Source organism: Lactuca virosa, chromosome 7 (genome assembly GCF_052849685.1).
Source record: "Lactuca virosa cultivar CGN04683 chromosome 7, Lactuca_virosa_CGN04683_v6, whole genome shotgun sequence".
Taxonomy (NCBI): domain Eukaryota; kingdom Viridiplantae; phylum Streptophyta; class Magnoliopsida; order Asterales; family Asteraceae; genus Lactuca; species Lactuca virosa.
The window spans coordinates 156,602,432-156,624,968 of record NC_136432.1 but is presented as its reverse complement, the minus strand read 5'-3'; the positions used below and the strand labels follow the sequence as shown (position 1 = coordinate 156,624,968).

General features: G+C 35.7%; 1 protein-coding gene across 1 annotated transcript; it reads left to right on the top strand.

Annotated features, from left to right (window-relative positions):
• Positions 1-2,513: 2,513 nt before the first annotated feature.
• LOC145127261 (uncharacterized) lies at positions 2,514-3,389 on the top strand. The gene has a single exon (XM_079062484.1). The coding sequence runs from the start codon at positions 2,514-2,516 to the stop codon at positions 3,387-3,389; it is 876 nt and encodes a 291-aa protein (XP_078918610.1).
• The last annotated feature ends 19,148 nt before the right edge of the window (positions 3,390-22,537 follow it).

Below are 22,537 nucleotides of genomic sequence, written 5' to 3'. Positions count from 1 at the left end.
CAGGGCGAGTACAAGTCATAGCATACATGATAGAACCAACTGCGGAAGCATATGGTATGTGATTCATCTCTGCTATCTCAGTCTCTGTACTCGGACTCTGAGTCTTACTCAGTTTGGTATTGTTGGAAGTTAATCCAAAGTTGCAGCTAAGACTTGGTCATTTTATCTTTCCTGTTTTGTTGGACCCATTTGAATGTGTTTTCAGTATTATTAGGAGTCAAAATAAGTAGTGGTTATTTGCTACAAAGTGGTAGATAATGGTCCTATTTTTATGGAATTTTTTAGTATTTTATTTGCTCTTGTATCCGTTTTTGCAAGTCAAGAAATACAACAGAAAATTTGGCCCAAAGTGCCCTTGCAGGTGATCCGTGTTGTACTCTGTTCTAGTTTGTTTTCTTCACAAAAATCACAGCACCTGTTTTTCTTTCACGTGGTATCAGAGGTAACCAGGTTGCTCTCCAGTTTGAAGCTGGTATATGCCAAAATACATGCCTCGTAATACCCTTATGTGTGGAAAGAAGCAAGATGGTCAGATTACTCTTCATTACCCGATGTTAGCCAAGAACAACTATACTGCATGGGCCATAAAAATGATGGTCTTCATGCAAGCCTAAGGAGTTTGGGATGCGATAGAGCCCTCAGATTCGAAAGCAGCTTTGGAAGGGAGGAAAGATAAGATGGCAATGGCTGCCATTTATCAAGGTATCCCGGAAGAGACGTTGTTATCATTGGCGGAAAAGCAATCAGCAAAGGAGGCATGGGAGACATTGAGAACAATGTACTTGGGTGTTCAACGTGTGAAGAATGCTAAGATTTAGACATTGAAGGTAGAATTCGAGCGTCTAATGATGAAGGAGACAGAGTGTATTGATGATTTTTCAATGAAGTTGAACAACATTGTAAACAACATCAGAGCCTTAGGAGAAACAATAGAAGAGTCATATGTGGTTAAGAAATTCCTAAGAGCAGTCCCTGCGAAGTTCTTACACATAGCTTCTACTATTGAGCAATTTGGTGATCTCGACACGATGTTGGTCGAAGAGGTTGTAGGAAGACTTAAAGCTCATGAGGAGCGTGTTCGCGAGCAAGTTGATAACGTCTCTACCCAACTACTACTGACTCAGGAAGAATGGAAATCAAGAAGTAAGAAAAAGGAAGAAGGAGAGTTGTCTTCTGGTGGTAAATCCTACCATCAACAACAAAATAGGAACTTTAACATAGGACGAGGTAGGGGCCGAGGAAGAACAAGTAGCGGAAGAGGTGGCCGACATAACGGTTCACATCAGCAAAGTCGTGAACATAACAGTTCACATCAACAAAATCGTGAACAAGGACGATGTGCTGGTGGGAGTCGTGACCGTAGCACACTTAGATGCTACAACTGTGATGATATCAGGTATTTCGCATCTGAGTGTCGTAAGCCTCGGCGTGAGAGAAACCTACAGGAAGCACTCTTGGCACATAATAATGAAGATGAACCCGCTCTTCTCATGGTAGCTTGCATGGAAGAGGTTTCTGATGTAGTGTTGCTACATGAAAAGTATGTGAACCCAAAGCTCTGGCCACAAGAAGATAAATCTGTCAAATCGAATTTGTGGTGCTTGGATAATGGCGCTAGCAATCACATGACGGCTCAGAGATCAAAGTTTAGAGATCTAGATACAAGCATCAAGGGTCGAGTGAAGTTTGGTGATGATTTTGTGGTTCGTATCGAGGGAAAGGGTTCAATTCTATTCCAGTGTAAAAATGGCGAACAAAGGTTGTTGCGAGATGTGTATTTCATACCAAACTTATGCAATAACATCATAAGTTTGGGTCAACTTGCAGAAGGCGGTAATAAGGTTTTCATGGATGGGGAAATATTATGGGTATTTGACAGGCATTGGAAGCTTCTAATAAAGACACGTCAATCCCCGAACAGGTTATACAAAGTGACCCTAGAAGAATCTGAGCATGTGTGTTTAATGGCCAAGATGGATGACGCTGCATGGTTATGGCATGCTCGTCTTGGTCACGTGAATTTTGGAGCTATCGAGTTAATGGCAATAAAGAATATGGTGCATGGCCTTCCTATGATACATCACCCAACTCAGCTATGCGAAGGGTGCTTGGCAGGAAAACAAACAAGAAATCCTTTCCCCACACAATCCACTAGCAGGTCAAAAGTTTCACTTCAGTTGGTGCATGCTAATCTTTATGGTCGGATCTCACCACCAACGAAAGGCGGGAATAAGTATTTTTTATTAGTAGTTGATGATTATAGTCGAGCTATGTGGGTTTACCTGTTGAAAAACAAAAATGAAGCCTTGGAAGCCTTTAAAAAGTGCCAAGTAGCAGTTGAGAATAGAGCTAATCGGAAGATCAAAACACTTAGAACTGATCGAGGTGGCGAGTTCATATCACATGAATTTACTAGTTATTGTGAACAGGTCGAGATAGCAAGGCAATTTACTGCACCATACAGCCTGCAATAAAATGGGGTGGCTGAGCGCCGAAACTGAACAGTTGTTGATATGGCTCGGAGCATGTTGAAGAGCAAGAATTTACCAGGTTACTTGTGGGGTAAAGCTCTGAGACATGCAGTGTATGTATTAAACCGACTCCCGACGAACGCACTAACAGATTGTACTCCATATAAAGCATGGTCAGGTACTAGACCAAATGTTGATCACATTAGAATTTTTGGTTGTGTAGCTCACATGAAGGTCCCTAAACCACACTTAAGAAAACTCGATGATCGTAGCAGAAAGGTGATTTATTTGGGTATACAACCTGGTACTAAGGCACATCGGTTGTATGATCCCGAAACCGAGAAGTTACATGTTAGTAGAGATGTGAAATTTGAAGAGAACAGAAGTTGGTCTTGGTCAGATGAAGGTGGAAACAAAAATGATCATCTCACATCATTATTGACTGTACACAGTTTTGGTTACTCAAATCCCGATCACGAGACACAACCATTAGGTACTTTTACACCTGTGAACAACTCAAGGTCTTATTCAGGTGATACCTTACAAGAGAATTTAGATGCCCATGGCACACCTTCAATTCAATCAACTGAAGCAAGCAACTCCACTACACCCCATCATGATGACTCCTTAACCAACGAATCAAGTGATTGTGGACCGAAAGGATACAAATCACTTGCTGATGTCTATGCACGAGTCGAGGTAGTGGATATCGATGATGAATTTCTCCTTATTGATGAAGATGAACCAATTAATTTTTTAGAAGCAATGAAGAGTGTAGAATGGGAAGATGTCATGAAGAGTGAACTTGGATCAATTGAAAAGAATCGCACCTGGGAACTATGTGATCTTCCACCGGGGCATAAAGCAATTGGGTTAAATGGGTTTTTAAACTCAAAAGAGACTCGAAGGGAAATGTGATCAAACATAAGGCACGACTTTTCGCAAAGGGCTACGTTCAACAACTAGGGATTGATTATGAAGAACTGTTTGCCCCGGTTCCTAGAATGGAAACTATCAGGTTGTTACTTGCTCTTGCTGCAACACGAAGCTGGGACGTTCACTACCTCGATGTGAAATCAGCTTTCCTCTATGTAGAGCTCAAGGAGAACTTTTATGTAAGCCAACCATAGGGGTTCGTGAAAAAGGATCAGCCCTCAAAAGTATACAGATTATCCAAGGCGCTTTATGGTCTTTGTCAGGCCCCAAGAGCATGGAACACTCGTTTGGACAAGAGTTTAAAAACTCTTGGTTTTACCCATTGTCCTCAGGAACATGCAGTATAATTAAAGCACACAGGTGATGAAACTTTAATTATTGGAGTCTACGTGGATGACTTGATAATCACAGGTGCAAACTTGGGGCTGATCCGGGAATTTAAGAAGCAAATGCAACAACAGTTCGAGATGAGTGATCTGGGTCCACTTTGTTGCTATTTGGGCATCGAAGTAAAGCAAAGGAAAGACTATATCATGTTAAGCCAAGCGGGTTATGCGAATAATATCCTTGACAAAACAAGAATGACAAATTACAATCCCACCAAAATCCCGATGGAGGCAAAGTTGCAGATTAGCAAAAATGGTGAAGGAGAACCTGTAAACCCAACCGAGTATAAAAGCATTATTGGAAGCCTGCGGTATCTTCTCCACACTCAACCTGATATAGCTCATTCTGTTGGAATTGTTAGCAGGTATATGGAGCAACCCACGACTCAACATTAAAAAGCCGTAAAACAAATTCTACGATACATAAAGGGGACTCTCAACTTTGGGCTAGTTTATACCAAACAGGATACAGTGGAGACCTTAGCGGGTTTACCGATAGTAATTTACAAGAAGACATTGATGACAGAAAGAGTACGAGTGGAATGGCGTTTTATTTCAACAACAACTTGGTCTCCTGGTGTTCACAAAAACAGAAAAGTGTTGCACTTTCTTCATGTGAACCGGAGTTTATCGCAGCTACGAGTGCAACATGTCAGGGTATTTGGTTACGAGCTCTACTTAGCCATTTAACCAAACGTCAACTTGATCCCGTTTTTCTCTACGTAGACAACAAGTATGCGATTTATTTGATGAAAACCCCCGTTTTTCATGAGAGAAGCAAACATATAGATAGCCGGTTCCACTTCATATGTGACCGTGTTGAGAAAGGAGAGATTGTGGTCAAATATGTACGAAGCGAAGAACAACGAGCAGATGTCTTTACAAAATCATTGGCAAGAGTCAAGTTCAATGGAATGAGGGAGCTTCTAGGAGTCAAAGATGTCAAGCATGCAACCTTGGATTAGGGGAGCATGTTGGAAGTTAATCCAAAGTTGCAGCTAAGACTTGGTCATTTTATCTTTCCTGTTTTGTTGGACCTATTTGAATGTGTTTTCAGTATTATTAGGAGTCAAAATAAGTAGTGGTTAGTTGCTACAAAGTGGTAGATAATGGTCCTAGTTTTATGGATTTTTTTAGTATTTTATTTGCTCTTGTATTCTGTTTTTTCAAGTCAAGAAATACAGCAGAAAATTTGGCCCAAAGTATCCTTGCAGTTGATCCCTGTTGTACTCTGTTCTTGTTTTTCTTCTTCACAGAAATCACAGCACCTGTTTTGCTTTCACGTATTGCATTGGATAAGTAAGTCACCTTTCTTGGAGTTCTCCATGCTGAAACGCTTCAACACCTTTTCCAAGTAGGTACTTTGACTAAGTCCTATTAGTCTTTTACTCCTGTTTCTCAATATCCTTATCCCTAGAATGTAAGCAGCTTCTCTAAGGTCCTTCATAGAAAAACACTTCCCAAGCCAGGACTTAACCTCATGCAAGGTTGGGATGTCGTTTCCTATGAGTAGTATGTCATCTACATACAACACCAAAAAGCTTATTATACTCCCACTAGCTCTGACATATACACATGACTCATCTTCGCTTCTCGAAAATCCAAACTCTTTGAATTTCTCATCGAAACAAAGATTCCATCTGCCAGATGCTTGTTTCAATCCATAAATGGATTTCTCAAGCTTACACACTCTATTTGGGTACTTTGCATTAACAAAACCCTCTGGCTGACTCATGTAAACATCTTCAGCCAACTTTCCATTAAGGAAAGCGGTTTTGACATCCATTTGCCATATTTCATAGTCATGAAATGCAGTTATGGATAGCATAACTCTTATAGATTTAATCTTCGCTACTGGTGAGAAAGTCTCATCATAGTCAACTCCTTGAGTTTGAGTAAAGCCCTTCGCAACCATTCGCGCCTTATATGTGTGTACTTTCCCATCCATGTTGGTCTTCTTCTTGAATATCCATTTGCACCCGACTGTCTTTCGACCCGGTACATTGTCAACCAAGTTCCAAACTTGATTGTCATACATGGACTGAATCTTGCTGTATATTGCCTCTTTCCGTTTAGAAAACTCTGGGCCTGCCATGGCTTCCTTGTAGTTAGATGGTTCATCCAACTTTACCAGTGTGTTATCACTAATAAACGTATCACCTTCAATAGTAATATGAAAGCCATAAAACTCAGGTGTCATCCTAACTCGAGAGGAACGTCGAAGAGGTAATGATTCGTCAATAGGTTCAACAGGAGATTCCTCCTCGGGTTGATTGCTAGTGTTTGAGGTTCCTTTACCGCTTGACTCTTGAAGATCTTCAAGGTCAATTTGCCTCCCACTGTCCCCTTGGCCTATGAGTTCTCTCTCTCGAAAGACTCCTCTCCTCGCAACGAAGAAAACATTGTCACTCGGTCTATAGAAGAGATATCCAAAAGATTTATGTGGGTAGCCGAAGAAAATACATCGCTCACTCTGAGGTTCGAGCTTGTCGTGATTTATTTTCTCACAAAAGCCTCGTGACCCTAAACTTTGATGTGGTCTAATGTGGGAACTTTCCCTGTCCACATCTCGTGAGGTGTTTTGGCAACCTTTTTGGTAGGAACTAGATTAAGGATATCGGCGGCAGTCTCTAAGGAATACCTCCATAATGATATAGGTAACAAAGTTCGACTCATCATGGAACGAACCATGTCTAGCAAGGTTCGATTGCGCCTTTCTGCCACACCATTAAGTTGTGGTGTCCTTGGTGGTGTCAACACATTCCTTAAGATAGTCTAGGAACTCGATACTAAGATACTCTCCTCCTCGATCGGATCGCAACATCTTTATCTTCCTGCCCAATTGATTCTTCTCTTCTTGCTTAAACTCCTTGAACTTTTCAAAAGTTTCCAACTTATGCTTGATTATGTAAATATACCTATATTTACTATAATCATCAGTAAAAGTTACATAGAAGCGGTTAGTATCCCTTGTGGCAGTTCTGAATGGTCCACACACATCAGTGCGTATGAGATCCAACAGACCTTCACCTCTTTCACAAGTACCGGTGAAGGGTGATTTGGTCATCTTTCAAAGTAAACAAGATTCGCAAGTATCATCCGACTTCAAGTCGAATGACTCCAAGAATCCATCCTCTTGGAGTTGGGTTATGCGCTTCTTGTTGACATGTCCAAGACGACAATGCCACAAGCATGCTTTGTCCAAATCATTGGACGAATCAATATTCAACACATTATTTCCTAGGTTATCTATAACCATCACAGTTTCATATTTACCATTGCAAGGTAATGCTTCAAAATAAAAAACACCATTACAATAAGCATGAATACCAACATTTTCATTATTAAAAGAAAAGGTAAAACCTTGTTTATACAAACTGTGAAAGGAAATAATATTTCTCTCCATATCGGCCGAGTAACAAAAATTATTCAAATCTAAATTTAAACCATTACTAAGCAATAAAGAATAAACTCCAATCTTGGTCATAGGCGACACTTTCCTATTTCCCATGATTAAGTTTATCTTCCCATGCTCCACATCCCTACTTCTTTTTAGTCCCTGCAAATCAGAACAAATGTGAATACCACAACCTGTATCAAGGACCCAAGAATTATCATGTGATGAGTTATTAGATTGAATAGTGTAAATACCTGCAAAGGAGGGATTGATCTTGCCATCCTTTATGTCCTGTAAGTACTTCGGGCAACTTCGTTTCTAGTGCCCTTTTTCATGACAGTGGAAGCACTCTGCATCCTTCGGATTGGAAGAGGGATTAGCAGAACCAGCTTTGGCCCCACTGGAAAAAGATCCATCAAGAGACTTTCCCTTGTGGCTCTTGTAGGGAGCCTTCCTCTTCTTTCCCTTCCCATGTCCAATTGCCAGAACAGGGGCAGAAGTAGTAGTAGTAGGAGTAGACACCACCGACTTACCTTTCAAGTTGCTTTCTGCAGTTCTTAGAAGGCCTTGAAGCTTGCTAAGAGTGACCTCCTCCTTGTTCATATGATAGGTCATACGAAACTGATCATAACAAGAAGGTAAAGAGTGTAGAATGATATTTATAGCTAACTCTTCATCAAAATTGACATTCAATTTAAGCAAGCGGTCCACAAATCTCTACATCTTTTGCAATTAGGCTGTGATGGGTTCACCATCCTTCAATTTGGTTGTGATCATGGAGGCAATGATCTCATACCTCTCCTGCCGAGCACTTTGATGGTATCTTTCGATCAAGTCTTGATACATTTCAAAAGGATAGTAGTCCTCATAGGACTTCTGCAGCTCACCAATCATGGTAGCAATCATTAGACACGACAACTTTGTCCCATCCCTCTCATGAGTAGTATGTTCAGCAATCTGTTTGGGAGTAGCAGTGGTGACATCAATCTCCTTAATCTCTTTATCTAGGATATATTCGTTGTCCTCATAACGAATAGCCATTCGGATGTTTCGAATCCAGTCATTGAAGTTCGAGCCATCGAAAATGACCCTCCCACATAGGTTCATGAGGGAGAAAGAGCCTGAAGAGATTGGGTTGGAAGCATTGTTTGGGATAGACATCTGAAAAAGAAGAAGAACAAAGTTTAGATTAGATGATAATCCTTAATATTACACCCAAATGAAATATTAAGGCTAGGACCTAACACAATATTCTACAATTGCGAAAAGGGATGCCGTAATCCAATTGTAAAATATTTGAACGTAGGTAAATGACGATTTACCAATTTCCACCATTAAAAATGAAATAGATTACTAAGTTTTAATTGGATTGAAATTCCTAGATCCTTTGAGATTCATTGAACTTTTCAACGACATGTTTAAATCTCGATTGTGCCCTTCAAGTTTGTGACTGGGATGTCGAGGATCACCTAATCAAGGTGTGAATAACCATGCAAATTAACTTGGTACACTCAATGTTACAAACCACCTAATTAATGTGACGGTTAACCACACACGCTCTATTGATCTATGATTAACATCAAGTTACCCTTTGTGTGACAACCCGAACCTTTTTTAGTCAACGAAAGTCAAATCCCGTTAATAAAATTTCAAATTTTATTCATTTGTGTCAAACTTGTTAGGGTTGAAAATAGCTTAGATTATCAAAATTAAATTTATATAAGTGTCAGGTAAAAAAAATCGTGCGAAAAATCAAGTTTTTCTTCGAAAATCAGCCAAGTCTCGAGCAACCCGGTGTTTACGGCTGCAATCGTGTTCACAGCCGTAAACCGTGCTCGGTTGGGTGGACCCCACCACCGACCATGAACCCAGCCTATATATATGTGTTCTTACCCTCATTTATACTTTTCTGGCCGAAAACACTACTCTATCTCTCTCTCTAAAAACATCAACCGAAAACTCAAGTTTCTCTTCATCTATCACTCAATCCTCCTTAGAACTCGTTGTGGAGCATCAAGCATTCATCCTTTCATCGAATCAAGCACCCTTCATTTTGGGTTCACGGCTGTAAAGCCTTCAAATCTTCAAATCTTCAAATCTTCAAAGGCCGAAATCAGTTCACGGCCGTAAACCTTTCAAATCTTCATATTTCACCAAGAACACCAAGAACAGGTCGTAAACCATTCAAACATTGTAACCCCTTCAAAGGCAGAGAACCGTTCACGGCCGAGAACAGTTTACGGCCGTAATCCTTTCACGGCCGCAATCAGCTTTAAATCGGAATCTTGGCTGAAAACCCACTTTTTCCACTTCGATCGAGTCTCGGTAACATTCCTTAACCAAAAGGAAGTGTTTTTCTAACACTTTATCTAATGCGTTCTCTAATTTAAATACAAATATGTGTTTAATTATTATTAGGATTCTGTTAACTTCGCGTACAACAACTCGAGGGTCCTCATTTCCAGTCTCGTTGTCCGGCACATACACGCATCCAACAGTGAGTTCATACCCCTACGCTTTTACTATTTTAACGTTTTCAGGGGGAATATAAGCCAAATACAAATAGTTTTTGTGAACTTTATACACAAAATTTCATTAGGATTAAAACTTATGCAATTGACACAACCAAAATATCACCACATTTTATAAAGTATTTAGATATTTTATCCCTTTTGTAACATGCTGAGCATAAGGGAAGTTTTCAACTCACAACTATAATTGCATAGTTTTCAAAACAATACACGAACCGAGTACTTAACACACATGCAAATTATAATAGGTATAGTTTGGGATTTCAATACACCGTTTTATCATTTCAGAATTATACATCAGCAATCATTTAAACTATGGCAAATATAGTTTACGGTATACATTACTACTTTCTGAATACAAGAGTACCACACTAAATAATTATTTAAGTATAATTATTATTACTCTGTAAAGTATACATACGATTTCAAGTACAAGAGAACGATACAAAACAACACGTAAACTAGTTAATACAGGATTGTGAGGCACTACTTCAGTTTGTACCCTTCGGGGTACGAAACTAAATCCTAACACAGTATAACCAGAGTCTCCTTTGGGAGAGCGTGAGATTTGTGAATAGATCTATTCGGGACTGACAATCTCACACCTGAACAGCTAGCTACAGTTAGGCAGACATGCCTGAGGTGACAAATGTCATAAGATCCGACACTTGAAGAACGTCGTAGGGGTCACTAGGTCATATCAAGCATGTTTATACCAAACTCACAATAGTATAACTAACCATTTGTTCACGGAAATTCAACTCTTCAATTAGTTTTATTATCATTAATAGAACTATCATACATTACAACTGGAGGATTCCAGGGAATTCAAATACATGGTTTTATTTTAAGTAATAAAACTACTATACATACTGGTGGTAGCCAGTGTTTTTCATACAGAACGTTTTACACAAAAGTTTTCGTATAGAACACAACATACAATACATCTGGTAGTAACCAAGCATACAAACTAACATTTTTCATATACTACAACAGGATACAGTAACAAACATTTATTGTTAATTCTATAATTCCTTAGTTTATGCACCCGGGTTATGTATGAAGAATATCCGATAGACTGTGGAATGTGTGGTTTCCGCCTCATTCTCTGTTCCTTGTTTGGTTGTGGGCTTAGGGCAGATCCACATAATCAACTGTTTGTTCGATATTGGTTTATACATAAATAGTATGAACTAAGTGGTCATAGAAGGAACTGGTATTATCACGCTTTCATTGAGGAAAATATTGGATTTTCTTGGAAACATACAAACATTTTCACAGATTCATCAACAGGTTTTCATTACAAAAACATTGCTTGTGAACTCACCAGCTTTAATGCTGATACTCTTTTCAAAACCGCTTGTATTCTCAGGAAATCAGTAGACAGGTACTCCCGTATGCTTTTGAAAAGACGAAGCATATAGAGTCACATCTTTTATATTTTGTTATACTTTTGATGTATACAAACTATGTATCAAACAGATGTAAATATTTTACTTATTCAGTGTAATGGTTGTGTTTACTTTAATTAGTATGATGTAGTTGTTGTGATACTATACATGACGTCCTCCACCGCTGAACGTTCCGCCGTTTCGGTTTGGGGGTGTGACACTTTTCCACACATTGTCAGTCCCAAATTAGTGTGCCGGTTAACCACACACGCTTCACTAACGACTTAACAAGGTGCAAAGTGTAATTTCATGGATTAGCACCATTTTCACATTTTCCTAAAGTAACTAAAATTGGGAATTTAATAAAAGTTTAGTCACGTTATATTTATCATTATACTTTTAACGAGAATTAATGTCTTATCCTACCCGTTCGGCTAACGACCCTCCACCAGTCAAGGAAGCGGTGGGTGAGAGTGGACACCCATTAAACAACCATTTTATAGGCGGTAACCTTATACCCCCTTATAGACCGGCTTCGTAAATGAGGCCTACTAACAGTAAGACTGACTTGTCTTATACATACATATATATATATATATATATATATATATATATATATATATATATATATATATATTATTAAACTTATAATATTATAAAGTATAAGGTTTGAATTTTAACTTTTAAAACTCTAGGGTTTGGAATTAAAGTTACATTAGTGAGACTTTACAATTCCAAAACTTGAGGGCAAGTTTTGAAATTTGTCAAAACTCTTGGTATTCATAACTTATTAGTTTAATGCAATTTTAAAGATGTGACCTTTCATTTTCCATAACTTGAGGACAAGTTATGGAGGTCATTAAAATACATTTAGATCAATTTCTAACAACTACAATTATCATATAATTCAATATTGATCTAACTAAACTCATAAACAAGATAATATCTAGTCAACAATTTGTAAGCAACTTTGTTTATAATATAAATCAACAATTATCTTAAAACTATGAGATATATCTTGTGATTGGATGAGCATAATCACTACCATATCATAAAAAAAATTTAATGATGTAAAACAGTTTGTAGTAGTGATTCTAATCCAATCTAGGCCAAGAAAACTCGAAATTCTGCAACCAGGGCCATGAACTGGTCGAGTGTATAAACTGACTCACCGAGTTGTCGTGTTACTGATTTGACTCGTCGAGTCAGCCAGTGGACTCGTCGAGTTCACCAGTCAGAGGCCAGAAATTCGATTTTTTTAACTTTGAAAAATAACAAGCATCAAGTATAACAGAAAACAACCCTAAGCTCTAATACAACTGTTGAGTTTTAAGCACTATAACACTCTTATGGTGCACATGCAACCCTAAATGATTTGGATCTATGTTTTCTCTAGTTATACATGCATTTTCAATTTTTTTCCAAATCATTCTCCCTAACTAGCATACATTTGAAGAATTGAACAATACAACTAGTTAGATAACTTACCTCTTAGTAGGACTTGTAGTTATTGGTCTTCAAAAGCTTGAGCACCTCAAGTGTGATGCCTCTAATGGTTCACAAACACCAAATGCAAGAGGGGGCTTGAGAGAATAAGTTACTTAGCACAAAATCAACTTCACTCTCTTAGAATGAATGGGTAGCCGCTTTTGGGACTAGGGGTATCCTTTTATAGTGTTACTAAGCTAGGGTTACATTCATTCAAACCCTAATTCTCCATGACCTTTCACATTCTTATGCTCCATGGGTTAGACCTCCATAGACTATCTATATATTATCTCATTGGTTTAGCCCATCTAAACAATCATGGATCTTTGGCCCACACTATAAAAATCATTGATTTACATAATCAATCCCCATATATTTAATTAGTCTCTTTTGATCACAAAATTAATTCCAAATTAATTCTTGATCAATACTAATTAAATAATATGATTTCTCAATTAATATATTATACTTATAATATATTAATAAATCACAAATAACCATATTCTCAAAAGTCCATCCTATCAAATTGCACTCGGGTCAAGTACATCCCAGTTATAGTTATGGGCTTAGACACCAAATCCAACAAAGATCTCTAGCCAACCCTTTGGTTAAATGATCCGATAAGTTCAACTGAGTTCTCACAAACTCCACAGATATCACACCAGTCATGATGAGCTCACGAATCATGCTATGTATAACACCTAAATATCTAGACTTCCCATTATACACTTGACTATAAGCCTTAGCCAAGGTTGCAGCACTATCACATATGATAGAAATGGTAGATATCGGTTTTGGCCAGAATGAAATTTCATAAATCAAATTCCTTAGCCACTCAACTTCTTTACCAGCAGCAGACAATGCAACAAACTCAGATTCCATGGTTGAGTTAGTAATACAAGTATGTTTCTTGGATGCCCAAAAAATGGCACCTCCTCTAAGTAGAAACACCCAACCACTTGTAGAGGAGTGATCCTCTAAGTTGTTAATCCAGCTGGCATCAGAATAACCTTCCAAAACAGAAGGATATCCACTATAAGTTAAACCATAATTTATGGTCCCTTTCAAATACTTGAATACTCTACTCACATCTTGCCAATGATGTGAACTAGGATTACCAGTATATCTACTAAGCCTTCCCACATCATATGCTATATCAGGCCTAGTGCTAATCATGGCATACATTAAACAACCAATAGCCCTTGAGTATTCAAGTTGAGACACTGGAGATCCTTTATTAGGTAGAAGCTTAAGACTAGGATCTATAAGAGTGCTAACAGGAGAACAATTGTCAAAGTTAAACTTTTTCAATATCTTTTCAATGTAATGAGATTGAGAAATTCAAATCCCATTGTTTCCTTTTCTAATTCTTATACCAAGAATTACCTCAGCCTCCCCCATGTCTTTCATATCAAAACTAGATGATAAGAATTTCTTGGCTTTATCAACTTCACTTTGATCAGTACCAAAAATTAACATATCATCAACATATAGACAAATTATAACTCCTTTACCAGAAGAATCAAATTTGCTATATACACATTTATCAGCCTGGTTTAATGCAAAACCATTAGACAAAATCATATCATCAAACTTTGGATGCCATTGTTTTGGTGCTTGTTTCAAACCATATAATGATTTCTTCAACTTACACACCTTATGTTCATTACCAGGGATAACAAACCCTTCAGGTTGTTTCATGTAAATTTCCTCATCTAAGTCACCATTCAAGAATGCATTTTTCACATCCATTTGGTGAATCACAAGATTATGGATAGCTGTAAGAGCTAACAATAATCTAATAGTGGAAATTCTAGCAACAGGAGCATAAGTATCAAAGAAGTCAATGCCTTCTTTTTGCCTAAAGCCTTGGATAACCAATCTGACTTTATACTTATCAATTGCGCCATCCACCTTCATTTTCCTTTTGAGGCTCCACTTACTTCCAAATGCCTTGCAACCAGGAGGTAAATCTGACAATACCCAAGTATTGTTATGCATGATAGAATCAATCTCATCCTGAATTGCTTCTTTCCAAAAATCAACAGCCATAGCTTCACTAAAAATCTTTGGATCCTCCTCGATATTAAAACAATATTGATGTTGACATATAGTCTCATTCCTTGTTCCTTCAACTAGATAATGTTGAAAATCAGATCCAAAAGACTTAGCTTTTCTAGCTCTTGTGCTTTTCCTAGGTTCAGGTACAGAACTTGTATCACCAGAAACATCTTCAGCTTTATTAGTACTCTTGCTAGAAGATTGATGAGTCGTATCCCTTGGTCTAGGTATAGATGTAAATCTTTCTTCATCAAAGATATCATATCTTGACTCTATCACAGTGTTAACAAACACAGAGTCATTAGATTCTAAAACATAGAATCTATATGCTTTGGAATGCTCAACATATCCAATAAAGATACAATCTACACCTCTCTTAACCAATGTTTTCCTTTTGGGTTCAGTGAGCCTTTCAGCTGGTCTACAACCCAAACATTAAGATAACTCAAATTTGGTACCTTTTTACACCAAAGTTCATAAGGAGTATTTTTACTCCTTTTATTTGGAGTTCTATTCAAGATTTAACATGCAGTTAACATCGCCTCACCCTAAAACCCTTCACTTAATCCAGAATAGGACAACATGGAATTAACCATTTCTTTCAAAGTCCTATTCTTCCTTTCAGCTACACCATTTTTGTTATGGTGTATGAGGAGCTGTGGTTTGATGTATTATTCCAGTAGATTCAAAATAAAGTGGATCATAATACTCACCACCTTTATCAGTACGCAAGACTTTTATTAATTCATTTTTATGAAGCTTAACTTGTTGTTTATAAATTTTAAATTTATCAAGTGCTTCATCCTTAGAATGTAGCAAATAGACATAACAATATCTAGATGCATCATCAATAAAAGTAACAACATACTTTTTGTTTCCAATGGAAGGTGTTGCATGGAAATCACATAAATCACTATGTATAAGATCCAACACATTGCTTTCCCTAACAACATCTTTAAAAGGTTGTCTAGTGATTTTAGTTAGCATGCATGTTTTACAATTTTCATTATTTTGCATATCGAAAGCAGGAATTAAACTCATTTTAGACATGTTTTTTAATCTCTTGTAATGAATGTGTCCTAGGGGCGCTGCCCCCGGACCCCACCAGGGGCTGCCGCCCCTTGGACCCTGCTCCCAGGGGCGCTGCCCCCGGACCCCTGTTCGTTTAGGGGCTTCGCCCCTAAATGACAATCAACTTTTAATCTTGAATAAACTTAAAGAAGTGTGCACTCCGCACATTCCTTACTTGTTTAATATTCATCAAGATTGATTTTTGGTCAACAAGTCAAACCCACTACACTTAAATACAATTAGTGAAACAAATCACCAACAAAAGGTGTGTTTTTTCATGTGAATACTTGAATTCATTTTCTTTACAACTTTCAAGATTCAAGTCTTAATTTTTTATGTTTTTTGTTAAAATATAGAAAATGTAGGAAGATTCAAGTCTATGTTTTGCTAATTTATTTACAGTTTTTTGTTTCTATATTTTTGTAGGTTCAAGTCTATGTTTTGGTAATTCTAACACGTTAGCGATTCTAAAGAATATTTGGTGATGCCTGATTTACTATCGAAAATCACACTTGGTTATGTAGTATGGTAGTGTGTAGAAATGGGAGGAGTATCATTGCTTGACAATTTATTTGATCTATTCTTCACCTTTACTTTTATTAGTTATCTAACAAAATTAAGTTTTTTTCATGTTGAACATGTGGCATGCATTATGGTTAAACAAGGCAAAGTCTTATCATCTTATTTGATAGTTTGATAATTGGAATTGACTAATTTGCCTTTGATAATGCATATTACATGTGGGGAAGGGCTAATTGCAATTATAACAATGTATTTATTTTCATTTGAATTGATTAGATACAAAAAACAGCATGTATATGACTTGGTCAAAACTAGCAATATTAGTCTGAACCGAACTGTTTGAACCTGTAAAACAGGTTTTTATTTGGTTGTTTGTGTGCCTAAGACATGTATTGTAGTACGACATTTTGTAACTCCTTCTAACTCTGAATAATATAAGGAACTCTTTCGGCTATATGGTAAATTGTATGCAAAAGTTATTTATTGATAATAATATGTATCGTGTAAAAGATAACAAGTCTAGCAACAAAAAACTCATAGACTTGATATGCAAATATCTACTCATTTATAACCTGAACAACTATCATCTACAATAAATAATCAATAAACAAAATAATTAATTAAATAACTTTTCACTCCAATATCCAATAATTTATTTGGGAAAAGCAAAATATAACTACAGTGCTACTAGTGGTGAATAATAAAAGGGCTGATTACTAATCTAGCCAAATTAAGGGGTAATTAGCAATTTTTAGCCAAAAATTAGTAGATAGCCAAAAATAGCCCACGAAACCGTAGGTTTCGAGATTCGCCTACTGTTTCGCCATTTCGTCTACTGTTTCGCGTTTTGTATAAAAAAAATTCATTTTTCACATACAAAACCGTAGGTAATATATAATCTACGGTTTTCTCTCTAATAAGTACGGTTTCCCAAACCGTAGGCTACGGTTTTGGCGAAAAAAGCTACGGTTTTTTTTTATCTATTATTTTGGGGGTTTATCTACTATTTTGTCTAAAAAAGTACTGTTTTTTTTTATCTACTATTTTGGGGGTTCATCTACAAGTTGTAAAATGTAAAATGTAATGTATGTTATTATTTGTAATGGTTTGTGTTTCCATCTATGATAACTTGGTATGCTATCCTTTTAATTTTGTTTTCTACTAGTTGTAATATACATGTTGTTTAAAAATAAAACAAACATGATTTATGGAATATCAAATATTTATTTCTACATATACAATTTAGACTTAAGGAAGGGTAGTTCTAACATGGAATATGAAAATAAAACAAACATGATTTATGGAATATCAAATACAATTTCGTCACATGTCGTTTCACTTGTAACATTTTTAAATTTACATCTTTTTTGGTCCAGTAATAACATCGACCCATTTCATAATGAAACAAGTGAAACACACGACTCCAAAAAGAACCAATACAACCTATTATATATATAATACAATATATATATATATATATATATATATATATATATATATATATATATATATATATACACACACACACACACAAGGGGATACATAAAAGGGGATACAAATTATATAAATAAAAACATTTTCAAATCATTAGTACAATTTTTTTTGCCAACAAAAAATCATAAAATACATAAAAGGGGATACAAATGTTTATTAGTTATTTAAAAAAAAAAATTTACAAAACCGTAGGTTTTTGGGAAACCTACGGTGTACAAGTGTTTACTGCACAAAATGTGCAGTAAATGCTTGTACACCGTAGGTTTCCATAAAACCTACGGTTTCGTTATTTATTTATTTATTTTTTTTTTAAAAAATACACGATTACAAAATTAACATAATTCCGATCCCATTGAATCGATTTAATAAAAAAACGAAAAAAAAAATTAATTTTCGTACGGTTCATACGAAACCGTAGGTGTACAAGTCGACAATGCACAATCTGTGCATTGGGAACTTGTACACCATAGTTTTCGTATGAAACCTACGGTTTTATATTTTTTTTTTTCGTTTTTTCTCAAAAAAAATTTAACCACATATATAAAACCTACTCCTAATCACAAATACGGTAAAATTTTGATGAAAAGTAGACAAACTTGGTTGTTCTTCGGGTGCTCCATTGAGAGAAAAAAGTAGGCAAAACAAAGAAAACAATAGAAAAAATGATCTAATCTGAAAAAAATTTCTTTATATACTTTGGGCTAATGGGCCACAAAAAAGTAAACGGGCCCATGAAACAGTAGCCCATTAGCACAAAACAGTAGTTTTCTCAATAAAATAGCAGTCAACCGCGTTGACTGTAGTCAACCCTAAGTTGACTACAGTTTTGTGGGCTATTTTTGGCTAATTGGTATATTTTGGCTATTTTTTAACAAGTGATTAAGAAAAATAGCTTAGTAATTTTCCCATAAATGTTCAGTTTTTTATTTAACACCATGCATTTTGAAGTCTGTGGTGACTACCACTTGGATATTCACATACTCAAGGGTGAACACTTATACCCGAGCCATTTTTTGTGGGATATAAAATCTAAGTCTTATTCAAGATTATGTATTATGATTTTCTATTTTAATAGTAGCCCAAAAAAGGATTATGAGTTTGATGGAAATTTTTTTGAATGTAAAGTTGACGAATGCAATAAATGACCATGTATTTTTTATTTTTTCCTTTTAATGTACTTGTAAATTTTATATATTAGATGCAATAAATTATTTGTGCAAAAATACTAATCGCTTCTAGAAACTAGTTTTTAAAAAAATATTTGCTTGTACGTCTTTTTTTTCTTTATCATTTCCATATATATAAAACCTATCAACGTACCGACACAATGGATGAATGGAATATATAAATAGATATATATGTATATTCTCAAGTGATTATTTATATAAGAATATATATATATATATATATATATATATATATATATATATATGAATATATTTATTCATATATGAATATTAATTGTTCCGTCATCCCACTACGTTGGAACGCTTAAACGAAAGATTTCCAATATACGAGAATATACTTATGTTTATATTTATATATGAATATTACGCTCTTCCGTCGCGCCGGTACGTTAGAGATTTTTGCAGCAAAAAAAAAAAAAAAAACATGCGGTCCAGATTTGTTCTCGTGTTCTCAGTTCCATACTTGTTCTGATTTGAATATATATATATATATATATATATATATATATATATATATATATATATATATATATATATATATATATATATATATATATATATATATATATAGAGAGAGAGAGAGAGAGAGAGAGAGAGAGAGAGAGAGAGAGAGAGAGAGAGAGAGAGAGAGAGAGAGAGAGAGAACTATGTTCAAATGTGGATTAACATCTATTGCGCGGACGTGTGGACAATGCTATTCTGTAAAAATAACAAAGAAAATATGTTGATTGATAATGTGAATACGTTCAATCTTACATAACTATTGTCATTATCAAACATTCTTAGTAATTAATCCGACTATAAGGTTATTATCGATTTTTCTTATTACTATTTTCATTCTGTCAGAATGTTTATTGGGTCGTATTCTGTAAGAATGAAATTGAGTGAAAAACGAAGCGTGAGAACAAAAATGAATAAAAATTGGTGACAATGCATTTAATGACAATAGTTGTGTGAGGTTGAACATATTCATATTACTAAACAATTTATTCTTTTAATAATTCTTATAAAATAGCTGTCCACACATCCGTACAATAGTTGTCCATCCACATTATATATATATATATATATATATATATATATATATATATATATATATATATATATATTGAAAATACGTTTTTTGTGTTTGCAACAGACCTAATATAATATATATATATATATATATATATATATATATATATATATATATATATATATATATATATATATATATATAAAAGGAAAAGTTCAATAGAGAACTATAATTATTGATTCTCCAAGGAACCAATTCTTTTTCTCAAGTTTTAAAGCTTATTGTTAATCCAAAAAAAACTAAAAATTTCTAAATTAATAACTTTACTTTGTGAATGATAAAAAAATAAATTATATATTTTTCGAGTTTACCGTGTGAATTCAAATTCACATTGTGAATCTGCGCACAGATTCACACTGTGAATTTGACGACTTTTTTCTATCGAATTCGATATCACTGGAAAAATGATAAAAAGTTATTAATTTCTATATAATATATATTTTTTTTAAATAAGCTCTAAATGTTGAAAAAAGGATTGGTTTGTTCGTTAATTATAGTTCGCTATTGAACCTCATCCTCTCTCTCTCTCTCTCTCTCTCTCTCTCTCTCTCTCTCTCTCTCTATATATATATATATATATATATATATATATATATATATATATATATATATATATATATATATCCGCAAAATGTGATTTTCCCATGGAGAGAACTAAAATTTGGTGTATATTTAGATGTTTCAGCAGCTACACTTACCTCAAGTTTAACAAAAGGTATTCACTTTGTTGGAGCTTTTTAGTTTGGCTGTACATATATTAAAATGCTTGTTTTTTTTTTTTTTTGAAGTGTTATATAATCCATTGAATTTTGTACGTTCATTCCATCAAAGCACGTTGAAAACCATCACATGGCATTTGACTTCTTTTACATTCTTACCGGTATCAACTAATCCACCATTATCGTCGTACAAGTGTTTCTTTAATACCCTGATTCCTTTTGCATGCTAAAATCTTTGCTCTAGCACATGCATTTTTCATATCGATTCACTTCCAAATTGAAAACATGTCACATGAGGACAAACACTTTGTGAGTGTAAATGTAATTCAGAATATTAAAAGTTTGTATATAAGTCTAATTAGGAATTAGGAAGTTTTGCTTGGTCAACAAGTCTAGGAAAGTAGAGGTCACGTTTTTTTTCCTATATATAGGTGTAATTATTTACTTTTTCTTAGATGAAGAACTTGAGCCTTAAGCATTAAAAAAGTTTTCTCCTTGCTCCATATTTTTTCCCAGCACGTTTTTTTCCCTTGCTGTCTATTGTCCTTCTTTGTTTGTTTTGCTTTCTTCCTGCTTTGTTTTGATTCATAATAGCAGATTAAAGCAAGCAAATTATCATTGTTTAAGAAGTTTAAACCAACATTTGGTATCAGAGCGAATCTGGTGCGATGTCGAACAAAGAAGGATCAGTTACTCTTCAATACCCAATGCTGTCTAAGACGAATTACGCAGCATGGTCGATAAAGATGAAGATTTATATGCAAGCTCAAGAGGTGTGGGAAGCCATAGAGCCGAAGAACCCACAAAATCCGGTGGGTGTAAAGAGAGACAAGATGGCGATGGCTGCCATCTACCAAGCAATTCCTGAGGAGGTTCTATTGACAATTGCGGAGAAGCAAACGGCAAAGGAAGCTTGGGAAACACTCAAGACGATGTACTTGGGAGCAGATCGAGTCAAAACAGCCAAAGTTCAAACTCTCAAAGCTGAATTTGAGATGATGAACATGAGTGAATCAGAGACCGTGGACGATTTTTCTACAAAACTTGGAGGTATTGTGAGCAATATTCGTGCTCTTGGTGAAACCGTTCAAGAATCCTACATAGTAAAAAAGTTATTACGAGCCGTGCCTTCCAAATTTGTTCAACTTGCATCAACAATTGAACAATTTGGAGATCTAGACGAGATGACGTTTGAAGAGGTGGTCGGAAGATTAAAAGCTCATGAGATTCGTATTGGGGCTCATAAAGAACCCGAGGAGAAGAAGCTATTGTTAACGCATGAAGAGTGGACGGAACGAGCAAAGAAGAAAATTAATGAAGATCGTTCAAAACAACGCAAAAACAATTATAACAATAATCGAGGTGGAAAAGGACGAGGACAAGGAAAAGGTGGTTACAACAACTCCAACAAAGGACGAGGTGGTGGTAATCAACAAAACAAAGGAAAGAATGAATCGTATCAACCTCGTGACAAATCAAAAGTTCAATGTTATAATTGTCAAGAGTTTGGTCATTACGCTGCTGAGTGTAAGAACCCACGTCGTGAGAGGAATCATGAAGCTAACCTAACTCAAGGACAGAATGATCATGAGCCGGCACTTCTGCTTGCAGCCCAAGTAAACGATGAAGTTTACTTGAATGAGGAAAAAGTTAATCCCAAGCTAAGATCAAGTGAACAAACTCCAACCCAATCAAAAGTGTGATATCTCGACAATGGAGCAAGCAACCACATGACTGGCGAAAAAAGCAAATTCCGAACACTTGATCTGTCTACTAGAGGTTATGTGAAATTTGGTGATGGATCTAAA